The 12998-nt window shown below is 39.4% G+C and overlaps 1 protein-coding gene across 5 annotated transcripts in view; it reads right to left on the bottom strand.

The window, feature by feature from the left end:
* Positions 1 to 222: 222 nt before the first annotated feature.
* Positions 223 to 12998, bottom strand: part of MAP7D2 (MAP7 domain containing 2) — a 77754-nt gene continuing 64978 nt past the window's right edge. For all 5 annotated transcript variants that reach the window (XM_030476103.1, XM_030476104.1, XM_030476101.1 and 2 more), the window contains 9 exons: positions 9369 to 9601; positions 8867 to 8993; positions 7509 to 7713; positions 7261 to 7365; positions 5939 to 5992; positions 5216 to 5294; positions 4346 to 4532; positions 2435 to 2714; positions 223 to 1854 (listed from right to left, as the gene is read on the bottom strand). In XM_030476103.1, the coding sequence (XP_030331963.1) occupies positions 2465 to 2714; positions 4346 to 4532; positions 5216 to 5294; positions 5939 to 5992; positions 7261 to 7365; positions 7509 to 7713; positions 8867 to 8993; positions 9369 to 9601 (1240 nt within the window). In that variant the 3' untranslated portion in view covers positions 223 to 1854; positions 2435 to 2464. The remainder of the gene's footprint in view (positions 1855 to 2434; positions 2715 to 4345; positions 4533 to 5215; positions 5295 to 5938; positions 5993 to 7260; positions 7366 to 7508; positions 7714 to 8866; positions 8994 to 9368; positions 9602 to 12998) is intronic.

The following is a 12998-nucleotide window of genomic DNA, read 5'->3' as shown; positions in this document are numbered from 1 at the left end:
CTTCTGCCACCACTCTGCAATTCCTCAGTGTATTGGCAAGACCTCAGAAAGCAAATGAATATATGGCAAAGGAAACAATGGCAAAACATTCTGAGGCTCTGACAACCGCTCCTTCATTCAGTACTACACCCTCCTTCAGAGAACACCTCAGAATAAATTAACATATGAGTATTTTTAAATTACTCATATTTTTGCTAGGAGTAAAAAGCACCGAGAAACAAGTTAGATTCATAAATGTATTTCACCTTTATACATGCTATACAGGTCATGCAAATACAGAAATCTACAGGTTATACAATGACACCATAACAAAATATAACATGACATTCGTCAAACACAATGCATCACAGCAAAACAAACTGGTTTTGTTTGTTTATTATTTAGGAAATAGATGAAGGACTAATTTGGAAGACATAGTACCACGCTACAGCTTACTGCACAGTCAAAAGAAAGTATTTCTCTGAAGTACACTAACATAAATAGAGCTGGATTGCTGTAGGTATGATTTCTTTATACATCGCACATAATGTCATTGGTTACATTCCCGTTGCTGGCTTTAAAGAGCACAAGAACGGGGCTACAAATGAGCTCAAGCTACACTGTGAACTCCCTTATGAGTGGAAAAAAAACCAAACAAAAAACCCCACCCCCAAGTTTTCACGTCTTTTGTGTTAGTGTCCAAAGAGAGTTGTATTTATAATTTATTCTCATAAGGAACTGGACAAAAGTGTCCTCAAAGCAGCACAAGATCTAGCATAAAGTTATCGTAGTTCACCTGCAGAAATAAAGTTAATACTGTATGGCACATAATGGCTAGACGTTATACATCTCAATGTGACTTTATCCATACAGACGCTTACAGAATGTTAAGGGGGCTACAAGAGTTCCCTGTGTGTGCCTTGGCCTTTGTATTTCTGCTGCAATATTCAGATGTTGTTTTGCTGCTGACTGTATCTTGTTTTGTAGAGCCTACAGGAAGACAAAATACTTCTCCATGTGATAGAAAGCCTGCTGGTATTAATCAAGTGTTTGCATCTTCAAGGATTAACATGTTATCTCAGCCCCTCTGACCACGCATCACTTGGATCTACTATACCTATACTATATATATATATATCTTAAAGGATTACACCAGGCATTTTGCCTACTTTGTTTACAGGTGTTACACAAGTATATTTTTAAACACACAGTTGATAGTCGCTCCTGGAATAATTAGTTTTAACCAGTAAGTGCTACTAGGGACGAGAAGCGTCAACATAATCATAACAGGATAGCTCCCACACTCCACAGTCAGAATACCCTTCTGATTCCAGAAGTTGTATATCTTAAGCCTCCTCAGGTAGAGTTTTGAATTATACACCTGCATAAGAGTTGCCAATAACTCCTTATTAAAGACAAAAAAAGATAGGCACAAAACTAAAGTCTGGTATATTATTTCATTTCAATGCATTGTGGGTAAACCTCATCATTATTTACAAGAATAAGATGTCTAAATGGATGAATAATAAAGCTGAAGGAAAAACAATCTCAAAAATAAAATGCACAGGTAAGTGTCACAGTGAGGTGTTGAGATGAGTTTTAAATTAAAAGCAGTAGTAAGTGCTTTATTAGCAGCTAAAGCTCAAATTCTAATGCACACTCAAGTCTTCCCTGAAACCATCACACCTCTAGATCATTGGTTTCTACCAAAAGCAGCCAGTTATTCAACATATTCCCTGGGAAGACACAGTTGTAGTCAGCTCTGATTATTTGAAATCCAGTGTTCAAGGACTGCAGAAGCTCTTTCAAGTGACAAGCTCACATTTTACTGCCAGTAGCATCAGTGGGATATAGCTCCTCCACAAATTGCTACCTCTGTCAATTAAAAAAAAAGAGAAGAATATCAAGTCAGCTGTGCAAGTTGGATGACCTTGGGTTTGTAATTTAGAATACGCTCTTTCGAAAAATGAAGATAGTAAGCTGTCACTGAAGCCTACTATGCTTTTTTACTATGCAGGCTTTCCAGAAGTGATTCTACACCATGCAGCAACTATTTGTAGGAGCAGAAAAGAGTAAGCAGCAACAATAACTACTGTTTTCTAGGCTGGCCCCACTTTTAACTGTTTTCTTCACGCAAATAGGCTCCAAAGACTTACAGGAAAGGTGTTGTGTTAATAAAGAAAAAACCCCAACTCTTCTCGCTATATTCTGAATGCGTAAAGGAAATGCTTTCATTTACCAGATACTTCTGGTTGCTACGATATGCTCAGTTTGCATATGATGCCAGTTTACAGAGAGCTGCAAATATGAAAGATTATACTGAATTTAAACATCTAGGAGACCAGCTTTCTTCCTCTCTCCACATACGCTGTTTACAATTGCTCTATTTTTCTGGGAAGCTCATAAGTAATCACAGCAATTTATCACATCTAAGATGTTTATCACAATACTGTACCTTTATCTGCTCTGCTGAAAAGTGAGGTTGTCAACAGATAGAATTAAGTGTATTTTCCTGTCCTGGACTGTTAAATCCCTCAATCAAGTTTTTGTTACAGTCATCTAGGCTAATGGTATCACTGGACATCTTGGAGTACGTAGCTTGGCCTGTGAAATCCAAGAGATCTTCAAGAGCCTTGGCATTACTTGTCCCATTCTCATCCAAAGAAACACCAGGCATGAGTTCATTCATGGGTGAATATTCAGGGATAGAGATTAGTTCTTCTTTTGAAACCGGGCTATACAGAAGATAAATGAAAGGAAGATGCAGAATAAGAGGTGTGTAAGTCTTCATTGAGCAACAATCAAATTGATCTTCTGACTGTTGAAAAAACTACCACTTATCCTAAGGCCAACTGCAACAAGCCTTTACCTAGAATACATCCCTGTTCAAACAAAAAGAGGTTGCCCTGTTCAGGACCGAAGGCCATTCTTAATCTATATTCCTTAAAGATTAAGGTTTGTGGTAGCTGTGGGATGTGAACACTCATCTTCTAAGAACACGTTTCTGGTAGTTCACTGAACAGAGCTTACTGATCACTCATTATTTCAGTCCCTGCACCATTCTCTTACCTCAGTGTTTATTGCATCTTGCAAATTATTGTCCTAATGCTGCAAACTTTTACCTAAAGCGCTCACATTTCATAACAACAATGTTATTTCTTAAGACCTTATGATATATCTCAGACATAGAAATCCCAAAATTTAATAAAGTGCAACAACCAGCTGATGCTTTGCTGAGATTAGTAAGGCTAGTGCACTTCAGTCTGGGGAAGAGGAGGCAGACAAAGGATTTCACAAGGATTTCTAAAAACATGAAGGGCAGGTGGATAAGTTGAGGTCAAAAGCACTGAGCATGACATTCTGCAACACAAAACCGAGGGGCTGCCCAATGCCATTAAGAAACTGGGTTTAACAGAGGCCAAAGAAAGTAATTTACCTAGTGACACTGTGCTGTGGAACTTTCTGCCAGATGAGGTCCTGGATGCAATCATTATCAACGGGTTGAAAAAAGAGTTGGATAAACTAATGGTCAACACATCCATCAGTGGCCAAGTCAGAGTTCTACCCTCTAACATCCCTAATTGTAACACTTGTGTGTGGTCTTGGATTGCAGAAAGTGGTGGGCTCAGGTGGTCTCCCTAACTAGTTTTTTTTTACTGATAATCTCTGAGACCAAATAACCAAATATGGACTTATGGAGTGTTCCAGTAGGGCATTTCTTATGTATTTATGCATATTTACTGGAAATACTGAAACACTATGAGAGGTTCAGCTGGCTTACTGATTAAGGAAAAAACATATAAATATCTAAAATTCAGAGCTAGCTTTCTTGTCACAGCCTTAAATTATCAACTTCCTTCTTTCCTGCAAGTTCTTCCATCAAAATCCAACAGTATTTAATACACACAAAGTTATTTACTGATTTCTATACATTTGTTCCAGTTAAGTACTTATAATTTTAAATTCATTTTGTCATTATTCTGTTCATATGGAGGGAGAAAAGTTCATGCATCATAGCTATGCAGTCTTGAGACAAGTGAAAAAATGGTGACATCAGAACAATATCTACAGTAGCTACTTTCACAGAACAATCTGAGATGTTTGGGCAAACTTGTATGGAATCCGTAAGGACGGACTACAGAAGGATTTCAGAGCCTCCCACCCTGCACCAAGTATGTGAGTGAAATGAGATTCTGTTGACTCATTTGCGTCCTGACAGGAGTGGAGCACACCACAGTGGACACCGGACTGCCACACTGTGGGGCAGGTGAGAAGTAAAGCAGTGAAGTATTAACAAATGAAACAGAAAACTTCGTGTGTGTCTAACATGAATTCCGTGATTTGTATTGGTAGACATGGTCTGTACCTCACATCCATGGACTGAACCTCATCCATTGAATCTTCCATGCTGTTAGACTTCCCATCAACAGCTTCCAGCGGAATAAGTCCTGGGGCTGACTTTAGTCCGTTAGCAACTACATCTTGGGAAGGGATCACAGGGGCAGCACTTTCTAAACTTTTGTTTTTCAGGCAGGTTGCCAATCCATTGATCTCTACAAAAGAAGGTTAGAAACTGTGTCAGGAGCAACTTCTTTATTTAAATAGTTAAAAAACAAACCACAAATGCTTTTAAGTTATAGATTAAGTAGAAAGGAAGATTGACAATGCAGTAGGATTCATCTACGACTTATATGATACTGTCAATCCTCTCTTCCACTCTTTTAGATTTGAGTAAACAGGAGAGAGAATGTTTTATCTTTTATGTCATATATTAAATACTTAGTCTGGGGAAGTAAACAAAATAGAGATAAATGCCAGATATGTATATTTTATTTGATAATTCTTTGAATACATATGCTATTTTTGTAAAGTCAAATTAAATGTAAGACTTTCAGCGATGCTACAAAAAGCTTTCAAGTTTGGTTGTGTGCAAATATTTTCTACCTACAAAATGTGAAGGTAGATTGCAGCAACCGAACCTACTGGCAGATTGGAATTTCTCATTTACAGAAATGCTATGTCAGGTACCGAAATAGAGAAGAAACTTTCTTCTGCTTAAGTGGCAAAACAAAGCAAAGTCTTCATTTTCTAACATTTGTCACTGATGCAAAAGTAGTTGTTCTTTTTGAGATGAAAGCAAAGAATCTGCAATAAGACACAGTGCTCTGCCTGAGATTACAAAACTCTGAAGACAACTAACTGTGAAAACAGGTCAAAAAAAAATGGCAATTTTTACCTGGCTGGTTGAGGACAAGGGCCTTTGGTTGCTTTTCCACATTCAAAGTTGATGGTACCTCCAGTTTTGGCTCTTCCTTCTGTAATCAAGTAACACGTCAACTGTATGAAGGATGAAGTACTAACCTTCATAGAACTGATTGGATCCAAAACTTGTGAGACTGCCCAGGGCCACGGGGTGGTTAAATGTCACTGACAGCAAGAGAGGATTTTCTTTTTCCTTTTTATTTAGGCATATGAATTTATTTAATTGTTTAACATCAAAAAGAAACATTCTCTGAAAGTAACCGAAGAAACAGTTTCCTTAGTTGAAAACCTGACCATCACTTTCTAGCTGCACACAATTGCCTTGTTCTCAATCCTGCATTCCTGGCAGGCTTAACATGATAGCTCAGTAACTAATTCATTGGCCTGTACAAAGAAGGAGAATATGCATCACAGCAGCAAACGTTACAGCTCCAACATCCAGGAATGAGCTCTTGCCACCTTTCTAGACAGTGAGGAAGGTAAGTCTGCAACATTTGCACAAAGCTGTTTCTGTAGCAGCAGCCCAAAATAACTGCGACACAGCTACGGAGACACTGTCATTCTGTTCGAAATGCAACTAAAATTTGGGTGTAGAGTGTACCTAAGTATACCTAGTAACGCAGAAATACTCTAGAGTTTAATTTCCACATATGGGTAATAAACCAAAAGAAACCTGCAAACATACACTGTTTCATACCTTTATTTCTGGTGTTTCACTCCTCCTTGTTCGCTTCATTATTTCATCTATTCTCTAGAAATCAGAATAAATTGGAGAATGAGAAGGCAGACAGAACATTTAGTACCAGAGACTGACAATGGAGAAGGGAAAAAAAAAAAAAAAAAAAGAAAAGAAAGAAAGAAAACAAAGAAAACCTTTTCTCTACTGCTATGACCTCTTCCCTGCCTGGCTTGAAAAAGTGAGAATAAATAAGAAAAAACAGAAAACAAAAGGTAGAAAACACCTGGGAGCTGGTTTTCATATATCAGATCTCAGAGAACATGACTTCTCAGTAGATGCAATTTAGAGACAAACATTTTAATACCAGGTGCTTGCAGTTACAAGTTGTGCTCAGCTCTGGAACAAGACGTTTATTTAAAACCAACAGCTATTATTTTCATCTAGTTGCTTTTCCAACTATTTCCAAATAGTTCCTTTAAAAAATAGTTAGGTGTCTTGGAATGGAAGAGTAAAATGAAATATCTGACATTATTCTTGCTAGAAATGCATAAGGCATTACCCTAAAATACTTTTTTTCCTTCTTTGTTCATTCAAAAAATGAAAAATCTTCCCAACAAACCTTGTCTCTTTGCACTACTGTGAAAGGAAACTATTTCAGATTTAAAGACATTTTGGTTTGGTATTCTAATCTGTAACTGCAACATGCCTTCAGCGCAGCAGTGAACAGTTGGAATATGAAATAACATATTGCAATAACATATATGGAAAGACTACCTTCTTATAACCAGACAGAGGTTCTGCAGCTCTTCTCTCTTTTCTGCCACAGAGCTGCAGATAAAGCTAATTCATGCAGGTCCAGCCATTTCCTTGTGAGGTGGTGGCCAGACTGCCCTGCTGCCTCTGCATAATCCAACCAGAGACAAGCCAGGTGGGAGAAAACCTGTTTGTTAATCACATTAACTTTCTCCATTAATGACAGGGAGCTTTTGTTGAGCAAGTTTTAAAACAAAGTTATGTTCCTCAATAGTTTGTGATGTTCTGGGTTGGGCGGCAATCCAGGTTTGCCTTGGCATGCCATTCCCTGTTTGTCTCAGGCATTTAACTTTGTGGGTAGAGGCTAATTCTGTGTTTGTTCAGTGCCTAGTAGAAAACAGTTTGCCTTAGGCAATTCCACTCTGTAACAAATTTTGATGTCCATGTTCCCCTAACATGCAAGTAGCAAATACTAAGTTAGGCATAAATATCCATCCAGATTGTTATTTCTAGAAACTATTTGGTACTTTCTGGGTTATGTATTTAAACAAGAAATGAAATAATTATCTTGAGAAGCAAGTATCTACCTTCTTCCGCTCCAGTCTTTCTTGCTCAATTTGCTGCATGATTTGCTCCCTTTCAAGACGAAGCTGCTCAGCTGCCTCACGGGCTTTGATTTCTGCTTCTTCCCTCTAATCAAAATGTGTAAAATATGATAGGGCCATTATTTATTTCAGGCATATTACCAGATGCTATAAAGTATTTATGTGTATATATAAATGTATGTATGCATATATATGTATATAAAGTTTCACATTTGTGTTTGAGATGGTACCTGTTTCTCAAGTTTGGCCTGGAGCTCTTTTTCTTGCCTTTCCTTTAGCATTTGTTCTTCCTCAGCTCTTCTCCTGGCTTCCTCTTCTGCCTTTTTCCTAGCTGCTTCTTCCTCACGTTTTCTTTCCTCTTCCTTCTTACGAGCTTCTTCCTCTAGACGAAGTCTTTCTTCTTCTGCCTTTGTTTTCTGTTCTTCTCTTTCAAGCCTGCAAAAAATGTAACAGCATGTTTAAAAGGCATCATCTTGTTCAGCATGAATTCTCTTGCGCGTTTGGCACACAATCAGCAGGAACTGACAATATGTGCATCAGCACACATTTTCATGAAAAATGCCAAGATACAGCAAAGAGGTTGAGCACGTACTCAGAATTCAGGTTGCTATCAAGCTTTTATTCCAATCTTATTTTCACTGCCTAAAATATTTCATAAAAATTATAGTTGCCCTTGAAAAAAACAGGTGTGATCAAAGAAAAAGAAAACATTTCCATTCTAGTTTGAATCAGAGCTTGGAGAGTAAAAGTAAGTTTCAATAATAAAAACATCCCTCTTTCACTGTGCTTCACACCCAGAATGCAGGTATCTATAAGTAATCAAGTACTTTTTTCCTTTGTTTCAGCTGAAGATAAACAGATTGGATGAGTAGCAGAAAACAAAGTCCACAAAACACAGCGGTACACTAGAAAGAGTGGGTCTAAATTCCACCTGTATTGTTCCCTGGCCCACTGGGGGACATCATGCTCCTTTGTCACCACATGCAAGAGCTGCTTTGACAAGCGATCGTTCTTATCCTTGCATATCAGGGATTCAGGGCCAAACTGGCAGGCACTGGAGATCCCCCCGCCGCCATGTTTTCAATAAGAACAGACAAAGTTGAATTTAGACGTGCAGAGTTAGTGATTTACATTAGGGGCGTAAAGGAAGGGCATGATCTGTTGACACTTGCAACCAGTATCCCACATGGAAAACAACCCAAAAGCTTGCTCCCAGAAGAGAGACAGAATTTCACTACTTAGATACAGCAACCTTCATTATGCCCACACTAAAAGCCCTCAACTGCCTACAACAGAGTTCAGCAGGTTGATTTGTTGAATGATACAATGTCCACACTGCAGACATAGGTGAAGTATTTGGATGAGTAACAGTTTATTCAGGCTTCTTAAAGAGGCCAAATTATTATTTTCTAACTTCACTAGTCATAAAGACTGCAAAAGACACTAATGAATTATGAGTCTGAGTTGAAAGAAATTAACACTTACATGCAAACTCCCACCTTGATTCTAGAACTACCAGAGTTTCAAACGTCTTCAGTGATACAAGTTGAATTATTAGACAATATTTTTCACAAATCAATAGAGATACCTCTCCCGTTCTTCTCTCTCCTGTCTCTCTCTTTCTTCTTGTTCTTTTTGCAGGCGGGCCTGTCGCCTTTTTTCAGCTAGAATTTTTGCTGCTTCTTCTGCATCAGTTGTTCCTGCCGTTATCTTCCCTAAGATATGACGACCAAGGGTGAAAAGTTAGGCAGGGAACAAAGAGAGTGCCCAGAACTTCCACATTCACACGGATGCTGAAATGGGCATAGTTCACGCTGGTATGACACCTTTGCGTTCCAAAGCACACCTCAGCAAATATAGAATAGGTAAGGGCATCCCTGGATTTCAGCATTTTCACATCCTCATTAACAAGGGTTTTTCATGCATGGGTAACCCTGGTGAAAACTATCCATTTACTGGTTCCACTATCTACTTTTATGCATTCTCGTAAGCCTACAACTGAGCAGCTTCATGAAAGGAACATGTCACCACTATTTAAAAGCCTCAGGGACCCATGGTATCTTGCAATATATTCTTGCAGTAAGACTTACCTTCAACATTTTCAGTCTTTCCTGCAGAAGGCACATGTTTCTCTGAAGCCACCTGGCCTGCCTCATCAGTGTATGCTCCTGGGGATTTTGGATGACTGACGTTTTCCTTTTCCTTGTCTGCTTTCTTTTTAGGAGTTTCCTGGTTGAGATTAGAAGTGGCACGATGCTTCACAGGAGAAGCTGGATATTGTTTGGCGTTTTTAGGAGACTGAGGGTAAGTCTTTGCAACTGTCCTGATGAGGGAAAACAAAAATCAAAGCAGGCCATATGTTACCCAGCTAGGAATCAAACTCCATCTTTACATGTATCATTCCTCTCTCTTGTCTTCGGCTACATAGGAGTATCAGCTGTTTTGCACAATACTGCATAGAAACCACCTGGATGCAAGCAATCAAAACCTGAAATGGAAGGAACTGATATGCAAGTGCAAATGATTACAGAGAATTCTCATTTTAGAAGTCCAACGCTACTGTCCAAGTAGTAGGCAAGAGATACGAAATCATAAACTACTTAAACCAGTTACTTTAGCAACAGCCATTTCATAACAATTTTGGCAACATTATTGTATTCAACAGCCCTTCTCAACATTTAAAACAAAGCTATGGCTGCTGTCTGCAGAAATTACGATGAGTTGCAATGTGCTGCTTTCATCTGAATACCGTCTTGTCAAGCAGTCTTTTTCTAATAGCATCTGATTTTCCAAAACAGCACCAAATATTACTGCATACAAAGGTAAAGCTGGGTACCACAAGAAGAGACAGAACTGACCAAACCCTTGTACAGCCAGCACTGCTGTTTCAGTTAGCGCTTTAATCAGCACCAACACCACGGGCTCAATGCTCAAAACTCAGCCCCTGCAACCTTCTACAGGGCTGCACTTGTGGTGATAGCAAAGCACAGCAGCAGCGCAGCTGATTGCTCGTTTGGCTGTTGCACACCGCAAGTGAAATAACAACTTTGAAGTCAGTCCTGGGAAAGCAGAAGGGCAAAGATATTTGATATTCACTGAAAATAGGTGCACATTAAAGAGAACAGATTACCTGGAAACATAAAACTACACACAAACACCATTTATTATTTATGTAACACCAGTAACGAGCACTAAATACTTATAATATTAAGAAACGCCGGGCTGTGCAACTAAGTAGTATGGAATGAAAGAGATTACAATCTTACAATAATGACTTACATGAGTCCCATTAGAATAAATAATTCCACATTAAAGTGAACGTTACACATGCAGTTTTAACTTTCCTTATGGATACGCAATTATTATAAAAATGTATTACCCCTTATCACTTTTTGCATAGAATCATATAATCCACTAGGTTGGAAAAGACATTTACGATCGATCACCAAGTCCAACCGTTACCCCAGGACTGCCAAGACCACCACTAAACCATGTCACTGCGGGCCTCAACTACACAGTTCTGAACACCTCCAGGGATGGTGATTCCCCCACTTCCCTGGGCAGCCTGTTCCAATGCCTGACTACCCTTCTGTTAAAGAAATATTTCCTAATATCCAATCTAAATCTCCCCTGGTGCATCTTAAGGCTGTTTCCTATTTCATCTACACAATATGGAGTTTCACATACTATAACATGCTTTCTGGACTGTACGCTCATTCTGGCAGACCACAGGCATGAAAAACATGGACAATGGCTAAAAATTAATGGACTGGAATGGCAAGTTTTGTACAGCTCTAACTATAGCATTGTATGGCCAGAGACTATTATAACCTGAACAACATTTGCATTACAGAGTAGACAATAAAATCGAAATGTCTTTCAACTCCGCACAAATTCATGAATTCAGGAGAAGAAAGGGTTATTTGCCACCATATTATGCTGCATTTGAAAGAGGCTGAGATACCAGAATATAGAAAGCTCATTCAGAGCTGCCTGGTTTGCGGGCAGGAAGACTGCAGGGTATTGCACCACCCGTACTTTCTTACTCCCACTGAAGAGCCATCAGACTCCAAAAGCCCTTGGGCTGGTGGAACAGTAGCACCCAAGTAAATTTGAAGTTCAGCTCAGGTACCCTCTGCCTGCAGGCCTAGGAGCTCCCTGTCAGCTCAGGTCTTTGGTCCTTGCCTGAGCTAAACCATAGGTAAGCCTGTTCCTGGCCTCTTAACCTGCTGATCCTGACCTGATGTCCTGGCTTGTCCTTGGACCTGCCTCAGTAACGGCTTTGCTGACTATCACCGGACTCTTGTCTGACCCTGGTCACCATCACCAGACCTGCCCTGGTCACTTCTTTTGTCTGCTGCGGGATGAGGTCCTCTGGGTGAGGTTCCTGTCCTTGCCTACCCTGCTGCCACCCTTGGCTTCTGGCTCACTCTACCTCGCAGGGCAGCCTGCTGCTCGCTGACAGACACAGGCCTTGGAAGATGTGGACAGGCAAGTTTGTTCCCAGGTCTTGTAGAAAACAGCAATGGGAGAAGCCAGTGAGATTGGTTGGTGTTGAACAAACCTGGTTTTAGCACTGTCTTTAGTTTTCTCTTAGAATATAGCTGGATTCCCAGGCCCTCCAAAAAACAAAGGCAGAGATTTCAAGGCCCCACCTACATAGGTCTTGTATGCGCTTCACCATTACGGTAATTTCCAACTGCATTTCATAAAAATATAATGTGTAAATAAAAAGCAATCAACTTTTTTCTTATTAATCCGACACGTCTTCAAAACATAGTCCCTTCTTGCTGTCTTTGGTTTATATTTCCAACTTTACCACACATCCCTTGCAATGGTTTTTATTTAACTTGCTGTGACAAGAGGAGTAAAACAGCCTAATAACTAAGGCTGAGTCATTTTCAGTATTAGCACAGAAGTAATTGTTCTCTAATAAAGACATGACAATCACATTAAAGAAGTGGGTAGGAAGAAGTCTAGTCATGAGAGTTATGTATCTTGCACTGCATAGGAATTAGAACAGACTGGCTGTACAACTTACCTGTTAGACTAGAAATTAAATGAACGCTGTTTTCCCTTTTGTATTTAAAACATATTGTCAACATAGCATCTTTAACACAGGCAGAATTGTTACTAGAAAAAACACTCCTCCTGGTAGTATTTAAATGATGCTACTTTTCACCAGAAAGGGCCAAACTTAATTGTGAAGATGGAAAACCAGGATTATTAAGGGAAAATGTATACAAACTTGCGTAGGAGTCTGCTTAGGTTTAAAAATTGTTTTATTTTTGCCTTGGGAGAAAAGGAAAGGGATGTTATAAAACCCTTGTAAGAATGTGGGAACACAGAAGTGTGCTGATGAAGAACAGAGAATTAAGACGACAAACTGCCGAAGTCCAAGAAGTGGCAGCATGTTAGTTGCCTGAAAGTTCAGTCATCTCAGCTGCTGGATTTTAAAGGAGAACACAGAAATAAAGGAAACATCTTCCTCCCCCCAGGAGGTCTTAGTTTTCTCACCTAAGCACCCTGTGCTGACATGGGGGCAGCAGCTTGTAAGAAGCCATTCTCATCATGACCTCTATATGCATTTCAAAGAACTTCTATCAGGTCTGAGGACCCACTGGTCCTTAAATCACTATGGTTCTTATTTAACTAAAAGAAGGATGAAAAGAATGTCTCAGGAAGAGCACAAGAGGAGGTCTGAACTTACTTTTGCTAAG

Source organism: Strigops habroptila, chromosome 2 (genome assembly GCF_004027225.2).
Source record: "Strigops habroptila isolate Jane chromosome 2, bStrHab1.2.pri, whole genome shotgun sequence".
NCBI lineage: Eukaryota > Metazoa > Chordata > Aves > Psittaciformes > Psittacidae > Strigops > Strigops habroptila.
Note: the sequence above shows the minus strand (reverse complement) of the source record. Positions and strands in the feature narration are given on the sequence as shown.